We start from the raw sequence: 19083 nt of genomic DNA on the forward strand, positions 1-19083 counted from the left end.
ATATTTCTAATACATTTGTCTTAATATTTAGGCATTCATTATATAACTATCAGAATGTATTCTTAAACTATACTTATCCCCTTTTTTTGAATAGTTAAAATGGCCAGTCTATACAAGCTCACAACATGTCAATGTAGATTGGCTAGTTGAACTATTCAAAAATGTTTTTCAAAATAGTAAAAAAAAAAAAAAAAAAAGGCAAAGAAGTTTAGGGATAAGGGGTTTAGCGGTGACGAAAATGGAGCCCTATCTCAGGGGTTCTCAACGTTTTTGGCCGGGGACCCCCGGAAATGCTTTGGCAATGTCTCGGGACCCCCGCCCCGCCCCCTCCCGACCCCCAATATAAATTGACTGCTACAATAACCTTAAACAATTTTGGGCGGGAACCCCTTTTGGTGTTTTAAGCATTGTTATAATTTAGCTATTGAAAAATAGCAGATCTACAAGCTCATAGCGCGCCACCGAGTGGCGCGCTACGAGCTTGTAGGTCTGCTATTTTAAAAAAATCATGAAAATTACAATTTTAAAAAAATCTTTTTTTCTTTTTCTTTTTTTGAAAATTATTTGGGGACCCCCTAAAATAATTTGGCGACCCCCCCCGAGGGGTCGCGACCCACGGGTTGAGAACCCCTGCCCTATCTCTCCTGTTTCTGCAGCGTGCGGCGGCATGATGTCACTCTTGGTGCTGAGTTCCAAGCAGGGAGGCACTGGATCCCGTTTTTATAGTCTTCCTTTGGTATGCATGACCCGGCCGGGGAATTGAAGCCCGACCTCGCAATCTACAGGGCGGACCCCCTCTAAACCACAAAGGGGCCTTGAAGTATGAGAACCGCTTAATGACTCTCGGATCAAGCATCGCAGATTACTCTGTGTGTCTGTGTGTGCGTGTGCGTGTGCGTGCGTGTGCGTGTGCGTGTGCGTGTGCGTGTGCGTGTGTACCCTTCTTCTCTGGGCTGCCGTGTTCTTGCTGAGCGGGGCAGGGACACATGCCAGAGCACTTCACGGCGATCTTCTTTCCACTAATGCATGCCTGGTAGTCCAACTTACACTGAGAGACAAAGAGAGAGAGAGACACAGAGAGAGAGAGAGAGAGAGAGAGAGAGAGAGAGAGAGAGAGAGACAGAGAGAGAGAGACACACAGAGAGACAGCGAGAGAGAGAGAGAGAGAGAGAGAGAGAGAGAGAGAGAGAGAGAGAGAGAGAGACGGAGAGAGAGACAGATAGAGAGGGGGAGAGGGAGTGAGAGAGATAGAGAGAGAGAGACAGAGAGAGAGGGACAGAGAGAGAGGGACAGAGAGAGGGACAGAGAGAGAGGGACAGAGAGAGAGGGACAGAGAGAGGGACAGAGAGAGAGGGACAGAGAGAGGGACAGAGGTTGACGAACAACAGATTGATAAGGCAGGAGGCAGCTGTCTCATCATGAGTAATGGAAATTGGATCTGTAAATAACACACAGTGTGTGTGTGTGTGTGTGTGTGTGTGTGTGTGTGTGTGTGTGTGTGTGTGTGTGTGTGTGTGTGTGTGGTGTGGGTGGGTGGGTGGGTGCGTGCGCGTACCTTGGTAGAGTAACTGTGTCCGTCGGTCCCACACACAGGGGAGGGATGAACCACTGGGCAGGGTTTGCACTTTGAACCTGGACTCTGGTACAGACCTGCATCCTTAAAACTGGACAGGAGACACACACACACACACACATCGCCAAGTTCAGAAACGATTTTTTCTTCTCTCGATATTTATGTATTCATTTATTTGTTCATGCCAGAAAGACTGACTGACGTTATCTGGCTGCATTGAAGTGTATGATTGAACTGAATTGTTTTATGGGGCGGCGGTGGCTCAGGGGTGGAGTGGCTGGATCGTAATCGCAAGGTTGCCTGTTCGAACCCGGGCTCCCCCAGAGTTAGTGTCGAAGTGTCCTTGAGCAAGACACTGAACCCCAAATTGCTCCCGATGTGCTGGCTAGTGCCTTGCATGGTTTCTGCCGCCATCGGTGTATGAATGTGTGTGTGAATGGGTGAATGTAATGCACAATCTATGTAAAGCGCCTTGGATAAATGCACCATTTACCATTTTTTTTTAAATGTTCTAGTATGATAAAAGCAAAGTAACTTGGGAGAAAAATCGCAATATCGAATCGAATCGCAATATATTTAAGGATCGCAATATAAATCGAATCGGCACCCATAGGTAGCATATCGATATCGTATAAATCGGGAGGTAAGTGAATAGTCCCACCCCTACTGCACAGTGACACACGACTCCAATGCAGTGTTGTTTTTGGCAGCAAATTTAGATTTTAGTTTTAGTCATAGGCTCTTGAATAGTTTTCATTTAGTTTTAGTCACATTTGGAATGTTGTAGTGTTTAGTCTAGTTTTAGTCGACTAAATATCATAAGATTTTTGTCGACTAAATCTACAGTTGATTTAGTCGACTAAAATGTATTTTGGCGGGCCTTGTTGGTGTCGTAATCACAGTTTTTTTCACTTGCTGAAAGTAGCTGATCTACAAGCACACAACGCGTCGTTGTGAGCTTGTAGATCGGCTATTTTCAGCATGCAACTAATTGTAAAATGACTTATACTGGATCTCTTGTCCACTAGTCCCTAACATTTTAGTCTAGTTTTTATTTGTTGACGAAATTGTCAATATTTTTTGTTTAATTTTAGTCGTCATAGCTTAGTCTTCATTTAGTTTTTATTCAGTTTTCGCCAGTGGAAAAAGGTAGTCGACGAACATTTTTTGTCATAGTATTAGTCGACGAAAACAACACTGCGTCCAACGCCATCATAAAGTATGACACATGACTCCAACGTAAGTGGAAAGACGTGACAGTGATAGGTCCAATCGTCGACAACGACGAGTCTTGACTACAGAGATTCAACTCACTGGCACTCTGGTTCCCGGGAGAACAACCTCGCCCCTTAAAAGTTATTAAGTTGCCACCTTATTACTGTCATGTGGGGACCCCTCATACCCTGAAGAAAGGTATTACTGTCATGTGGGGACCCCTCATACCCTGAAGAAAGGTATTACTGTCATGTGGGGACCCCTCATACCCTGGAGAAAGGTATTACTGTCATGTGGGGACCCCTCATACCCTGAAGAAAGGTATTACTGTCATGTGGGGACCCCTCATACCCTGGAGAAAGGTATTACTGTCATGTGGGGACCCCTCATACCCTGGAGAAAGGTATTACTGTCATGTGGGGACCCCTCATACCCTGGAGAAAGGTATTACTGTCATGTGGGGACCCCTCATACCCTGGAGAAAGGTATTACTGTCATGTGGGGACCCCTCATACCCTGGAGAAAGGTATTACTGTCATGTGGGGACCCCTCATACCCTGGAGAAAGGTATTACTGTCATGTGGGGACCCCTCATACCCTGGAGAAAGGTATTACTGTCATGTGGGGACCCCTCATACCCTGAAGAAAGGTATTACTGTCATGTGGGGACCCCTCATACCCTGGAGAAAGGTATTACTGTCATGTGGGGACCCCTCATACCCTGGAGAAAGGTATTACTGTCATGTGGGGACCCCTCGTACTCTGGAGAAAGGTATTACTGTCATGTGGGGACCCCTCATACCCTGGAGAAAGGTATTACTGTCATGTGGGGACCCCTCGTACCCTGGAGAAAGGTATTACTGTCATGTGGGGACCCCTCGTACTCTGGAGAAAGGTATTACTGTCATGTGGGGACCCCTCGTACTCTGGAGAAAGGTATTACTGTCATGTGGGGACCCCTCATACCCTGAAGAAAGGTATTACTGTCATGTGGGGACCCCTCATACCCTGAAGAAAGGTATTACTGTCATGTGGGGACCCCTCATACCCTGGAGAAAGGTATTACTGTCATGTGGGGACCCCTCGTACCCTGAAGAAAGGTATTACTGTCATGTGGGGACCCCTCATACCCTGAAGAAAGGTATTACTGTCATGTGGGGACCCCTCATACCCTGGAGAAAGGTATTACTGTCATGTGGGGACCCCTCATACCCTGGAGAAAGGTATTACTGTCATGTGGGGACCCCTCATACCCTGAAGAAAGGTATTACTGTCATGTGGGGACCCCTCATACCCTGGAGAAAGGTATTACTGTCATGTGGGGACCCCTCATATCCTGGAGAAAGGTATTACTGTATGTGGGGACCCCTCATACCCTGGAGAAAGGTATTACTGTCATGTGGGGACCCCTCATACCCTGGAGAAAGGTATTACTGTCATGTGGGGACCCCTCATACCCAGGAGAAAGGTATTACTGTCATGTGGGGACCCCTCATACCCTGGAGAAAGGTATTACTGTCATGTGGGGACCCCTCATACCCTGGAGAAAGGTATTACTGTCATATGGGGACCCCTCATACCCTGGAGAAAGGTATTACTGTATGTGGGGACCCCTCATACCCTGGAGAAAGGTATTACTGTCATGTGGGGACCCCTCATACCCTGGAGAAAGGTATTACTGTCATGTGGGGACCCCTCATACCCTGGAGAAAGGTATTACTGTATGTGGGGACCCCTCATACCCTGGAGAAAGGCAGTTGCATCTTGCCGAAACGTTGGTTCCTACTCTGCGTCCTATTAAATAATCGGCACGTTGGCTATCAGTGTGTGCGGCCACCCTCCCACATAACATGTGTCCCTTTTATGCCCATATATGCAGATCCCTGGTGTCATCAATATGATGTCATAGTACTGATGAAGCCTGCCTGGGCTGGATGGTGATCACTTTCCCCATATATGGGAGAACAACAGACTTCCGACTTCACTGATTGGCCAAACAGTCCATGATGTTTGTGTCGCTGTGCCCATATAAATGGTCGCACGCACGCACATTAGAACTGCATTGTGTTACAGAAGGAATCCACTTCAATCCACATTAGAACTGAATTGTGTTACAGAAGGAATCCACTTTGATCCACATTAGAACTGCATTGGGTTACAGAAGGAATCCACTTCAATCCACAGTGCCGCTGGTGTGAGAAATGTTGCGGTGGACCGTTCATCTCAAAGATGGTACAAATAGCTCCCGTAATTGTGTGCCTGTTGCCGTGGACAACAAGCTGTACTTCTTTAACGGGAACAACAGACAACGAATCAACGTGTATGTCTTCAACACAGTGGCTTTACTCTGGAGGAAGTTGCCTCCAGTGACACCTGGAAGTGAACAGCGCCCCCTTGAGGTTCCTTCCGGGCGCTACGGCTTCACAGCTGTGCTGGTAGGAGATATCGCCTACATATGGGGAGGGGAGACTAGCGCAGGTTACTGCAACGTGCTTTATGCATTTGATGTCGATGCCCACACATGGTTCAAACCCAGGGTTCCTAGGTATGTTCCAGAGGGGAGGGTCTCCCACTCGGCCTGTGTCTTGGGGGAGGTCATGTTTATCCATGGAGGACTGAAGCAGACTGGAATCACTAATGACATCTACAAGTTGGACACAGAGACAATGGTCTGGTCTGCAATTTACACCAGAGGAACTCCACCTCCTGCTTCATTATTTCACTCTGCCATCATCATTGGGACAAAGATGTTTGTATTTAGAGGCGGGTATGGGAACAACAACAACAACATCAGTGTGTTTGACACAGAGACCAACCATTGGATGAACACACCTTCTGCACAGCCTCTTCCAAGAGGACACAAGAGTCATTCAGGCTTTACTTACAATGGAGAGCTGTACATATTCGGTGGCCCGACCTGGAACTATCGTCACTATCTGTGGAAATTCAATCCAGAGACATTCTCCAGGAAGGAGGTTAAGCCCAAGGGGAACGGCCCGTCAAGGATGACTTGTGACTGCATTGTGGGAGATCGTGTCATCCTTTTTGGAAGTGACAGTGGTGACCTGTTTATCTTAGACTTGAGTCCTAGTCTGAAGACTTTATGTAAGCTAGCAGTTATTCAGTACGATCTGGAACAGTCTGAACTCCCACACAACATCAGGTGGGAACTGGCAGCCATGACTACCAAGAGCGCAAGAAAACATAGACGGTAGACCTCTAAAAAAACCCTAATACATCAATAAAAAACATGACTGGGGGGAACGGTGGCACAGTCGGTAGTGCTGTCACCTCACAGCTAGAAGGTCCTTGGTTCGATTCCCACTCGGGATGCCGTGGGCGCTGGCGGCGTGTCCTCTCCTCCGCGTCATCAGTGCCCATACCCGAGGCGGGGGTTGGCTAAAGGGCCTTTCTGTGTAGAGTTTGCATGTTCTCCCCGTGTCCCCTAGGGTAGGTACCCTCACAAAAAACATGCAGTAATCCTGGTCTCTAAACTGCCTCCCCCTGGCCAGCCGGGGCGCCTGATGGAGGGGAAAGGAACTGGTTGGAATAACGTGTTCCTTCCACACGCTACGTCCAACCGTGGAAACTCAGGTGTAAAGGAGCGACTTGGACACTCATGCATGAAGGAAGCATGAGTTCAAGTCCGTCGCTCTCCCCAGGTTGGCGGAGGGTGTGTAGAGCCCAGGATCACATTAGATAATTGACACAAAAAATGAAGAAAAACATGACTGCCACAAAAACTAACATGAAAAATGGTGTGACGTGGCAACAGCCATGATGACTAAAGAGTAGAGGATGATCCCACTCCCATCCCGTCCCAATCAGCATGGCCGATCCCACCCTGCTCCCACTCAAAATCACTCCCATCCCGTCCCAATCCCCATGGCCGATCCCACCCTGCTCCCACTCAAAATCACTCCCATCCCGTCCCAATCCCCATGGCTGATCCCACCCTGCTCCCACTCAAAATCACTCCCATCCCGTCCCAATCACCATGGCCGATCCCACCCTGCTCCCACTCAAAATCACTCCCACTCCCATCCCGACAACGCAAGTCAAAAGAGTGTTGGCTCACTGACAGACGACTGCAAAAACTATGGACGCTTCTGTCCTTTTGGTTGGCGCGATCGGGCTGTCACTGTTTAACGCTGAAAATGATGTCATTCCTACTCCACTCCCGCCCGCTCCCGTGGACTTTTCCCGTCCCAAGCATGGGATTATACGTACAAATTGTAAACCCATCCCGCGGAAATCCCACAGGAATCCCACGGGAATCCCGTGGCCCGAGGTAATCCCGAAGTAATGTCATCCTTTGGTCTATAGTACCGAGCTCCAAAAATGGCCGAGCTACAAGCGGCTAGCTTGTAGACTGTCCTGCTGGCCTTTCGGCCCAAGCCAATGTGGTAGGACGAGGTATAGAGCGTCGCAGTCCCGCCCCCTCGAGAGACCCGGAAAATAATTCCCCGTTCATTTTCCTCATAGACTTTTCAAAAAGTATTTATCTAAAGACGTTTACGCCAGCGGACAAAGCCAACTCTTGCCGTGACAAATCATGACAATAAACACAATGTTTTGGGCCGAACAAATAATTAGAAAGAAGAAGAAAAAAACGGCAGGTTACAACACTTTTTTGTTGTTGTTTTTCTTCTTTGTAATTATTTGTTTGGTCCAAAATATTGTGTTTGTTGTCATGATTTGTCACGACTCCAGTTGGCTTCGTACGACGCTTAAAAGGTCTTTAAATAAATACTTTTTGAAATGTCTATGGGGAAAATGCACTGGGAATTATTTCCTGGGGCCTGGCGTCGTCATGAAAGGCGGCGGGACTGCGACGCTCTATAGAGCAGGTTTATAGGGACATGTTAGAGTGTCAGAGTCGCGAGACACAACAGACGAGGGTTCAGGGTGATTGGTCTGGTATACGTGCGCCCATGGTGGCATTGTTGGTACAAAATAATGAGAAATTAGGTCAGTGCTGTGTGCGTGTGTGCGCGTGTGCGTGCGTGTGTGTGTGTGTGTGTCACACACATCCATATACACATAATTAGCCCATTTTGACCTGAGATCAGATTCTAAAAATGTCTGTTTGAAAATGACAGTTTTCTGAAAAAGCTATGTTTCTTTGTCAGTCGTTCTTCGATTTTTCAAAAATAGCAGACCTACAAGCTCGTAGCGCGCCAGCTTGTAGATCTGCTATTTTTCAATAGCTAAAGCATAACATAATGCACACCAAAATGGGTTAGTCTGTACACGCACGCAGGCATGCATGCACACATACGCGGGCGGCCGGGCGTGCGCACACGCACACACACACACACGCAGTCACACACACACACACACACACGCACGCACAGACACACACACACACACTCGGTCCTTTCATATTGTTTGGCAGGACGTGGTGTCCATTGAAGGGCCGTGCCAGAGCTGTGGGTAATTGGACTAAACAGTAATGTCACACGGCCGTCACCAGAGAGAACCGGCTGACCGACGGCAACGACAGACCAGCTGGACAAACAGCCAAGTCCATGGTGTGGCCCGTCATGATAGTATCTGTTCGTCGTTCGTGTGTGTGCGTGTGTGTGTGTGTGCGTGGGCGTGTGTGTGTTTGTGTGTGTGTGCGTGTCTCTCTCTCACTCACCCCCTGGCATTCTCTCTCTCTCTCCCTGTCTGTTTATGTGTTTGTCCTGACAGGAAGCTTGTGTCATTACGTATCCGTATTACAGTCACACAGCAAACACCAAAGTATGTGTGGTCATAAAGAGATGATGATGAAACACCCGTACAGTACGAAGAGCATGCTGTAAAGTACGTGAAGAAGATAACTCGACTGAGAGGCAGAGATCACGAGTCACATCAATGAGAGAACGAACAACAAGGCAGAGAAACATGGAGTGGCCGATATGAGAGAGAGAGAGAGAGACAGAATTTGTCCCTAATTTAAGGAGCCCTGGAGCAGCCTTTTCTGCCCGTTCTGTTATATTTCTGGCCTCATCACGAAAGGTATATTAGAGAGGCTATTTTAATGCGTGTGTGTGCGTGTGTGCGTCCTTTTTTATTTTTGTGTGTGCAGCGACTGTGTGCGTGTGTGCATGCGTGTTTACGATGTGCACTGAGCTGCGCTCCCTCCCTACCTGACTCTCCTTTGGCTGACACAGGTAGCTGTCTTGTGATCCTCAGCCACACACACTTTGTGGCGACCACATTTGATCTTCAGGCAAGGGTCTTTGGCTGGGTCCAGGCCTGGAGAGGACACACACACACACACACACGAGACAGAGTGATGTGATGTGAGCAGACAGACAGACAAACAGACAGACAGAAATACAATCTCTGCATTTCAAGCGAGTCCTTTGACTTTCTATCGTCAGGTCACTTATCCCCGAGGCGGTTTCTTGATTTTATCATACAAGCAAAATGCAACACAGTCTGTGAGCTTGTAGCTTTGGCGGTGGGGGGGGGGGGGGGGATGGAGCACCACTAACTCAGGATCGGTTTTACTAAGATTAGAGGGTTTAAGTGGTTAACGGCTATGAGAGAATTGGATAGCTGTAGAAAACAACAGCAGCAGCAGCAGCCCCTGTGCATGATGTGCAGGCATCATGACGTTTGGGTTTTCCTGCTATCCTCATGCCTCTCCACTTTAATAATTCCTCTTTCGCTGTACTTAAATCAGTAATACCGTTAAAAAAAACGGATGGAAGTGCTTATCGAGGCCTAGCCTCTGACCTCGGATCAGACCAGATTGAATGCTATTATATACGTCTATAACCCAGCATTCTGAACGGGAAAAGCCCTTTTTGTGTTTTAAGCATTATTTATGCTTAAAACATCATTATTATTTAGCTATTGAAAAATAGCAGATCTACAAGCTCATAGCGCATGCTACGAGCTTATAGGTCTGCTATTTTTGAAAAATGAAAGTGAATCTTTGAATATATATATTCTTTCAGAGCGAACGTTTTTAAATCAAATCTTTGCTTCTGGGGGGGGACGGGGGGGGGGGGGGGGGACACAACATATTTTCAGATGGGGGGTCGGAGGCCAATTACATATCATTTTTGGGGTCCTTGACGTTTGACGTTTGAGAACCACTGACATAGAAACATGGGATTTTCTGAAAACTGACACGATTTAGAAGACATTTGTAGAATCTAGGTCTAAATGAGATATACAGTACTGTGTGCCATAACACACACACAGTCTCGCCGCGTCTGCAGGTGGTTTCAGATCACACGGGCGCCCATGCAGCGCCAGCCATATCGTGGCTATATACTGTATGCAGGTGAGAGCATGATCTTAGAACCCTGAAAGTCCGAGGTTGAGGAGGTTGAGGAGGAGGAGGAGGAGGAGGAGACAGGTATCAAATCTATAGCCAACGTGCGTCGTGTATACGGTATATATCTGATCCCGGGTCAGCGCTGAGCACGGCTCCCGTGTTGGAGCGCCGGCGCTACGGCTGTCCCCAGAACAGTCTGTGACTGACCTCTGCCGCTGAAGAGACTTACTCTAATCTCTGAGCAGCTTTTGGCAGATTATCCCAACGCACTCTCTAATGCTATTGTTATTGTAGTGTGTGCGTGTGTGCGCGCGCGTGTGTGCGTGTGTGTGTGTGTGTGTGTGTGTGCGCCCGTGTGTGTGTGTGTGTGTGTGTGCGCCTGTGTGCGTGTGTGTGTGTGTGTGTGTGTGTGTGCGTGTGTGTATGCCCGTGTGTGTGCGTGTGTGTGTGTGTGCGTGTGTGTGTGTGTGCGCCTGTGTGTCTGCGTGCATGCGTGTGTGTGCGTGTGTGTGTGTGTGTGTGTACGCCCGTGTGTGTGCGTGTGTGTGTGTGTACGCCCGTGTGTGTGTGTGTGTGTGTGTGCCCGTGTGTGTGTGTGTGTGTGTGTGCGCCCGTGCGTGCATGTGTGTGTGCGTGCGTGCGTGTGTGTGATCCTGTTACGGTGTGCTACAGTGAACACGCCCCGCGTCAAGGTGTTTGTGTACACGGTGGGACTATGTATAGGTGCTGCTGTATGAGCTCCATGATGTCGTCTATACTTAGAATAAATTAGACGAGAATGCACAAGACGGAAGATAAATATTTATAAAAGGATATAAAAGCTGCGTTTGAGTTTAAGCATCTTAAACAAGATGCTGACATCTGGTATATATAACAATGCAAACACAAACACATACATGGGTACATTTATGTTTATGTGTGTAATAATGTGCAGGATCTCTAGGCCTATATACTTAAAACCCGCTCTTCGTAGTACAAAAAAAACGAAACACTATTTCTGTTTACTGTGTATAGTTTTTGTGGAAAAATCTTTGGTGTTGTACCGTTTGTGGCAAAAGCTTGTAAGTAACTGAGACCCACGCAGAAGAAAACCCTTGTGGCAAAAGCAGCACTCAAACTTTATTTGTTTTCCTGCCTTGATCTCCTTATCCCCCCCCCCCCCCCCCCAATATCACGATGGAAAATGAATTTCACCCACTTTTTTTTTTTTTACATGTAAAAAAATTATAATATTTTCTCCATAACAGAAAGCAACGCACGACGGAAGGAATGATGTTCTTAATATAGATTATTGCACAGAGCGGTTACCTCCTTTGCTCTCGTTCAAACCCACCTTGATCGAAGGGCTTCGCCGGAATCCACGTTCCAGGCTCCTGAAATAAAATAAATATATATTTTTTGATTAGCAGAGAAGTTGTCAAAACGCGTATGACAAAGAAATGCACAACAGAGATAGCATCCTAAATATAGGCATACGAACCTCCACTTCCTTCACGAGAGAGCATTATGAAGGAGAGAGAAAAAGGGGCGATTAATGTTGTTAACATTCGCTTGGGGTTCATTCACGGTCACTATAATGACTAAAACTAAGACTGAATGTATTGACAATTTCATCAACAGCTAAAAACTAGACTAAAATTCTAGGAAGGGACTAGTGTACAAGAGATCCAGTATAAGTAATTTTACAATTGGTTGCATGCTCAAAATAGCCGATCTACAAGCTCACAAGGCTTGTAAGTGGATTGGGAAACAAAGACACAGAGACACATCCAAATGCAAACAGATGGATTTGCACGCCATCCTGTAAATGTGAGAGTAATTGCTTTACATTTATTTTTTAATTATGTTTTATCCCACGATTTTGCAACCCATTTTTTTTTCACCCAGTGTCAATTATCTAATGTAATCCTGGGCGGCGCTACACTTCCTCTGCCAACCTGGGGAGAGCAACCGGACTGCATGACCTCATGCCTCCTTCTATGCATGAGGAGTCCAAGCTGCTTCTTTTCACCTGACAGGGGCGTGCGTGCGTGCGTGCGTGCGTGCGTGCGTGCGTGCGTGCGTGCGTGCGTGCGTGCGTGCGTGCGTGCGTGCGTGCGTGCCCATTCACATTCCTTGGTTCACCCCATTGCTATGGATTAGATTCACACCTAATGAACAGAAATGTTAATTAACAATTAACAATAATAAACTGATTTTACTAATAGAGCCGGTGGTTAAAATTCATAATGAAACGTGAATGTAATTAGTTAAAATCACTGTACATGAAATTAATATGAAAGTACTTCATTATAATTATCCATGCAGTCTCTAACTGTACGTTGTCTTTGTTTAAAGGGCCACTTCACCCCTTTTGCAACCAGAGCTTATGTTTAGGACATAAGAAACACTTTCCTGGGGGTTTTTTTATGTCTGTACTATGGTTTTTGAGTGGTGCAACCAAAGTGGTGCAACCACTTGAGTGGTGCAACCACTTGAGTGGTGCAACCAAAGTGGTGCAACCACTTGAGTGGTGCAACCACTTGAGTGGTGCAACCACTTGAGTGGTGCAACCAAAGTGGTGCAACCACTTGAGTGGTGCAACCACTTGAGTGGTGCAACCAAAGTGGTGCAACCACTTGAGTGGTGCAACCACTTGAGTGGTGCAACCAAAGTGGTGCAACCACTTGAGTGGTGCAACCACTTGAGTGGTGCAACCAAAGTGGTGCAACCACTTGAGTGGTGCAACCACTTGAGTGGTGCAACCAAAGTGGTGCAACCACTTGAGTGGTGCAACCACTTGAGTGGTGCAACCAAAGTGGTGCAACCACTTGAGTGGTGCAACCACTTGAGTGGTGCAACCAAAGTGGTGCAACCACTTGAGTGGTGCAACCACTCCAACGAACAGCAATGTCCGTTTGTGTGTGACTATGTGTGTGACCAGTACCAATGAGTACCAAAAGTGGCGCTGTTGTGCCAGAAACGGAGAGAGAGAGATAGTGCTGCATGTTGCCTGCTAATGAGAGAGAGAGACAGAGAGACAGGGGGGGGGGGGGATTTGCACCACTCAGTTCACACGGGTGTGATTTTTTTAGATATGTTCGTCATGACGCCATGTTCATGACCAAAAACCTCGTGAAAATGTGATCTCACTTCCTTCCTGGACTACAAAGTCACATCTCCATGCAGCCTCTCCTCCCTCTCCACAAGGGGAGGAAGTGCACTAAAGCATTATGGGCATTGTAGGAATTCAGCAATCCAGTCAAACACACAGACTTCATTATTTTTCTGGCCATAGGGTGCAAATTTCAAATTGTGCTACTGTTATCTATTACTAATACTATTAACATTGAGTGACTGCAGTTTCTTCCAGCGGTGACGAAACTGCGTGTGTGTGTGCGTGCGTGCGTGCGTGCGTGTGTGTGTGTGTGTGTGTGTGTGTGTGTGTGTGTGTGTGTGTGTGTGTGTGTGTGTGTGTGTGTGTGTGTCAATGCACACCTGCCTGCCTTGGTGTTCTGTATTTGTGTGTGTTTACTGTAACAGTACAGTACATCGTATTTTTAGAAGTGTGACATCAGTGGATTAATTGTCAGGGAGTCTTTCTCGCTCTCTCCCCTTCTGTCTCTGTCTCTGTCTCTCTCTCTCTCTCTCTCTCTCTCTCTCTCTCTCTCTCTCTCTCTCTCTCTCTCTGTCGTTCCCTCTGTCTAAGGTGAGTGGCACGAAAAATACTTTTAGTTACTCCACTGCGCCCTCTACCGATATTGCCAAGAGAAAACCTCATAGACAAGATTTTCCTTCCGGAGAAAAAAAATCCCTTTCTGGCCAAAAAGTGCTTTTTATACGTGTGGTGGGGGGCTCAGAGTGCGTCCACTAAGGAAAGTAGGCTTTCTAATAACACAAGCCACCTTTGTATTGGTGAGTAGCAAGAACGTTCTTCATATTTACGCCACAGACGAGAGGCTGGTCTGCATTTATGCGAGCGCTGGAGGTCGACAGCAACATAGCTCTAAATGCAACGGCATTAGAGCTATGGACCAGAGCTAGGGCAAACGTAACATAAACGTACAACAGCAGGAACACATTATAATCGAGCAACCTAACCAATAACACAGTGTCCCTAATGTACCTTCAAACCCATTAACCAAAGTCCCTTCAGCTTAGTAACCCAGGTGGAAACAGTCTCACAATCAGCCAGGGGAGGGGAGACAACAGAGGGGGAAAAGTCAGGGAGAGGCAACCCGACCCAGGCATGGCACACTACAGGGCAGAGTGAGACAGTTTTGCTCTTTAGTATTTTATATATGACTGTACAGTACACTTTGGTTCAACGCTGTTGTTTTAAATGTGCTCTGTGAATGAAGTGGATTGGGTTGGATCGAGAGCATCCTGACGAGCTGCCTGCCGGGTATATATGGGAACAGTAGCCAATTGAAAATGAATAAAATCCGCACTTCCAGTCGAGTAAGAGTCTTTGTTTAATGATGATAGTGCTCCGCAGCAGCAGTCATACCAGACAGACAAACGCGTTTCGGCGCGCAGGCCTTCGTCAGTGGAAATTTGCAATTTTGACATGAATCTGACTTGAATCTGCACCCAGCACACGCCTGAAACTATATAAAACTGTCTGAGTAGAGCGGGCCTTTTCCCTTGAAGTGAACAGTAGCCAATTGCCCATTTGCAGACTGCGGCCAAGCCGGCCATGTTTCCATCAGAGTTTGGAAGCACTCGTTTTCAGTTAAGCAATGTCCTGCTGCCTCTTGCATTATGTGCTAATTCAAAACAGGTGGTACACAGGGCAGTTGAGTGCTATCTAACGAGCACTTCCAAACCCCAGCACTTAGAAAAAGAATCACCTGCAAGTAACACAAAGTAGCTCATAATCGCAGGGTTCCCCAATAGGCGGCCCGCGGGCCATTTGCGGCCCGCGGAGCGCCCCCTTGCGGCCCGCGGAAGAATTAAAAAAAAAACCAATGCCAGATATAAATGGCATTAAATGGGGGTCAGTAGCCTATGCATGTCAAACTGGGCATCCTTTTCAAATGGGGTCCTGCCCTGAAAATGAATTTTCAGGGCAAGACCTCGACCTCACGCGTGCGGACTCGGCCCCCAGCCTGGTACCCTAGTCAAAATATGGCCCTCGAGGAAAATTTATTGGGGAACCCTGTATGTCTACAGTGGATTTTTATCTAACACTTTGAGGATAGAAAGAGAATAATTCAAGCTTTCCGTACAGCTGCAATGTTGGTGAGTTTGACGTTGTTTAATACCATCAGATAGGACCTTTCTGTTTGGATGAATGGGCTGCCATTGGAAGTTCAAGTTGCAGCTAGGTAGCACCTTGCCATTAACTTATATGGTAAGATGGCCGCGGTCTGCATATGGAGAATACCTGTCAAGGTCTAGCTCTCCATAGACAGTGTCAGCCCTGGCCACTCCCACTTTCCTTTCCACTCTGCAGTCCCATTTACTCACCTGTCTCCAACTCCCTCGTCAGCCCACCTGTGAACACTTTGCCAATTGACCTGCTCCCTATATAACTGGACTCTTTGCAAACTCTCTGCACTGTCAGAACATTTGTCATTGTCCTTGAGCTGTAACCCGAAGTTCCTGGTTCTTGGTTTTGTTCTTCTGGAAAGGTTTGCTTTTTGGACTTTATGATTACTGCCTTGTACTCGGTAGAGTTTCGCCCTTTTTGGACTTCCTATAGTTTTCTTTGTATTTTGAAAAGTTCGGCCTTTAATTGGCTCTTCTGAGTTTCCATGTGTTTGTTACCCTTTCTGCCTTAAATAAATCTTTAGATTTTGAACATTCCTGTTTGTGCATGGCTCTGCATATTGGGTTCAGTCATCCACCCCATTCGACTGGTATCACCCCATATAATCGGCGAAATCATCCGTTATCAGCACGTTTGAATGGTGCCAAAATGTCCATACTGGAATCCTCACTGTTCAGTATGTCATTATCAGCGATTGTAGCATTGTCATTATCACTGATGTCCTGACGGAGGCGCGCCGTGTCTGGTGGCCATGAGCTACGTGAGGCACCGCCGAGCGAGGCGCTAGCTGAGCGAGTCGCCGTGCCGAGCGTTGCGAAGGCCACCCGACTCAGCGCCGTTCGAGTTACGTCCTGATAGACAGAGAATAGTATATATTAGTAGCTCCTAGTTCCATGCACCAAAATGACACGTCCACCAGGGGCAAACCATGACCAGGCTATGTGGTGAGGATGCCAGTATGGACATTTTGGCACCATTCAAACGTGCTGATAACAGATGATTTCGCCGATTATATGGGGTGATACCAGTCGAATCGGCTGAGTCATCCTGCTATCCTGACAATACCGGCCTCGAACCATCGTGGCACATCACATCGTTAAGAGGTGCACATATTACATACTGTATACGGCCCACCAGGCGGTGCATATAGCCACTGCTAAAGGCCTATTCATAGTCCAGTTGTAGGTGATACGGTGACCACCGGTTGTTAGTAAAAACAGAGAGATGTGTTTGGGTGCTCACCACCACGGCGTGACGCCATGTTGTAGTTTTCAGGTGGTCACCTTATCACATGAAACTGGAGTATGAAAAGGCCTTATAAGTGGACCAACAAAGACACGTATACTACAGTTGGGTGCCACCGATATTGTCCCTTATCATTTGACCCATTTAGGCCTGACCTCAAAATTTTAAAAAATCCTTCTAAATCCTCCAGTTTTTTGAAATAAATATTTTCACGACCTACAAGCTCGTAGCGCGCCACTCGGTGGCGCGCTATGAGCTTGTAGATCTGCTATTTTTCAATAGCTAAATTATAACATGTTTAAAACACCAAAAGGGGTTCCCGCCCAAAATGGGTTAACTGTCCTTTTGCGCAGATCACGCAAACCTCAGCAAAAAGAAAAGGACAATATCGATGGCCTCCAACTGTACTATAACCACCCCAGCCACAATCAGTTCACTCCTCTGCCTTGAAGCAGGCAGGGGTGGGACGATATGAGTACCTCACCATACGATGTCTGTGGCGATATTAGGCCCTCGACAATGATAATATCATCATGTTTGATATATGGCGATGTTCAATATATTGCAAGAGATTTCATCAACGATACATCACGATATCTGTAACTGAAAATGAAAAAAATAACCATGAAATGCAAAAATCTGGAATTGTGTCTTTATTCCAAAATCTTACAAGATTTGTTGTGTCACAAACTGGCCAATAAGTACATGAATCTTGCCTCCTCCATACAGCAAAACACAGACTGCAACTTTGCAACTTGTCTGTCCACAACAATGGGTAGCCTACCACTACTAACTAATCAATATCACCATATTGGGAGGACGATACGACATATCGCGATATCGATATAATGGCACACCCGTAGTAGGCAATACCACAGTTTCAAATGCCAAACAAGCTGACTAAAGGCCTATTCATAGTCTGGATTTTCGGTGGTGAGGTGACCACCGCTCCGGTGGTGAGGTGACCACCATAGCTGAAATGACGTTGAGCGGTGGTGAGTAAAAACAGAGAGAAGGGCTGGAGCGGTGGCGGTGGTTTGCTCTTCACCGCGGCTTGTGACGTCGTCATGTTGTAGTTCGGTGGTCACCTAACCACCGGAATTCCAGACTATGTATGAGCCTTAAAGGACCACTTCACCACTTTTCAACCTATCTTCATATAATAGGTCCTCACTAATGATCATGATAAAATGGCACGATTTTTTTCTACTCAGTCTGTGTATCATAGGAGGGCTGTGGGCAGTTTAGAAACCGTCTTCCAGTGACATCATCATTAGGCAGATTTCTTTTTAAACAAGATTTTTTTTACAAAAATGTTTAGATTTTCATTATCGTGAGAACGATGGCTTCCATTTTCGCATTGCAACTTTTCAGGACTAGAACGCCTGCAGTTTCTATTAGCTTGTATTCCCCATCGATGATGTCACTGGAAGACGGTTTCTGAACTGCCCACAGCCCTCCTATGAGACACAGACCGAGTAGGAAAAAAATGCCCCATTTTTTCATGATTATTAGTGAGGACCTATTATATGAAGATAGGTTGAAAAGTGGTGAAGTGGTCCTTTAAGCCAGGGGTTCTCAACCCGTGGGTCGCGACCCCTCGGGGGGTCGCCAAATTATTTTAGGGGGTCCCCAAATTTTTTAAAAAACACTTTTTTTTTTTTTTTTTTGCAACTGAATGGCTGGAAAGTGGAAATGAAGAGTTTACATATAGTACACATAGTACATGCATGCATACACCTTCCCTAATGATTATATCTGGTTTCAGTATTTATTTATGGTGTATTGTCTCTATTATTAAGGTTATTGTAGCAGTCCATTTATATTGGGGGTCGGGAGGGGGCGGGGCGGGGGTCCCGAGACATTGCCAAAGCATGTCCGGGGGTCCCCGGCCAAAAACGTTGAGAACCCCTGCTTTAAGCAAGCCATCAGGTTGCAGTTCAGGCTCTGAGCCCCATGGCTGCCACACGACTGAACATTTGCACCCATATTTATGTATGTATGTGACATACTGCATAATGCACACTGTACTTACTTGCTGCACTTTTGACCGTAATCTGTTCTCTCCACTATTTTCAACCCCTGCTATATACTGACCTGTCACACACTTTATGCATGTGACTGACTGTAGCTACATCCTTGGGAATGTTATGTATATTTGACATTTTTTTTGATATTTGATATGCTTCACAAGAGACTGCAGAACATGCTGTCACACTTAATGTGCACACACGCACGCACGCGCGCGCGCGCGCACACACACATTCAGCGGAAGGAGCCCATATACTGAAGGCTAGAAAAAGGTACACTGTCGCTAAGCAGGGCACTTTTGTTCCTGTTTTTGCCTTCCAGCACTGCAAGCTGAGATGACAGAATTGCATTATGGGGGACAAGACCACTCCACGGTCGAAACCATGTAAGTCCCTGCAGGTCTGATTCCTTAATGGAATGAACATGCATGCACACTGCACGAAGGCACGCGCACACACACACATGCAACGCACACGCAATTCT

General features: G+C 46.7%; 1 protein-coding gene across 1 annotated transcript in view; it reads right to left on the bottom strand.

Moving 5' to 3' along the window:
- Positions 1–19083, bottom strand: part of spock3 (SPARC (osteonectin), cwcv and kazal like domains proteoglycan 3) — a 47478-nt gene that overhangs the window by 16203 nt on the left and 12192 nt on the right. The window contains exons 3-6 of the mRNA XM_079499708.1: positions 11404–11443; positions 8926–9034; positions 1556–1664; positions 940–1048 (exon numbers count right to left, since the gene is read on the bottom strand). Of these exons, the coding sequence (XP_079355834.1) occupies positions 940–1048; positions 1556–1664; positions 8926–9034; positions 11404–11443 (367 nt within the window). The remainder of the gene's footprint in view (positions 1–939; positions 1049–1555; positions 1665–8925; positions 9035–11403; positions 11444–19083) is intronic.

Source organism: Electrona antarctica (genome assembly GCF_951216825.1).
Source record: "Electrona antarctica genome assembly, chromosome: 4".
Classification (NCBI taxonomy): domain Eukaryota; kingdom Metazoa; phylum Chordata; class Actinopteri; order Myctophiformes; family Myctophidae; genus Electrona; species Electrona antarctica.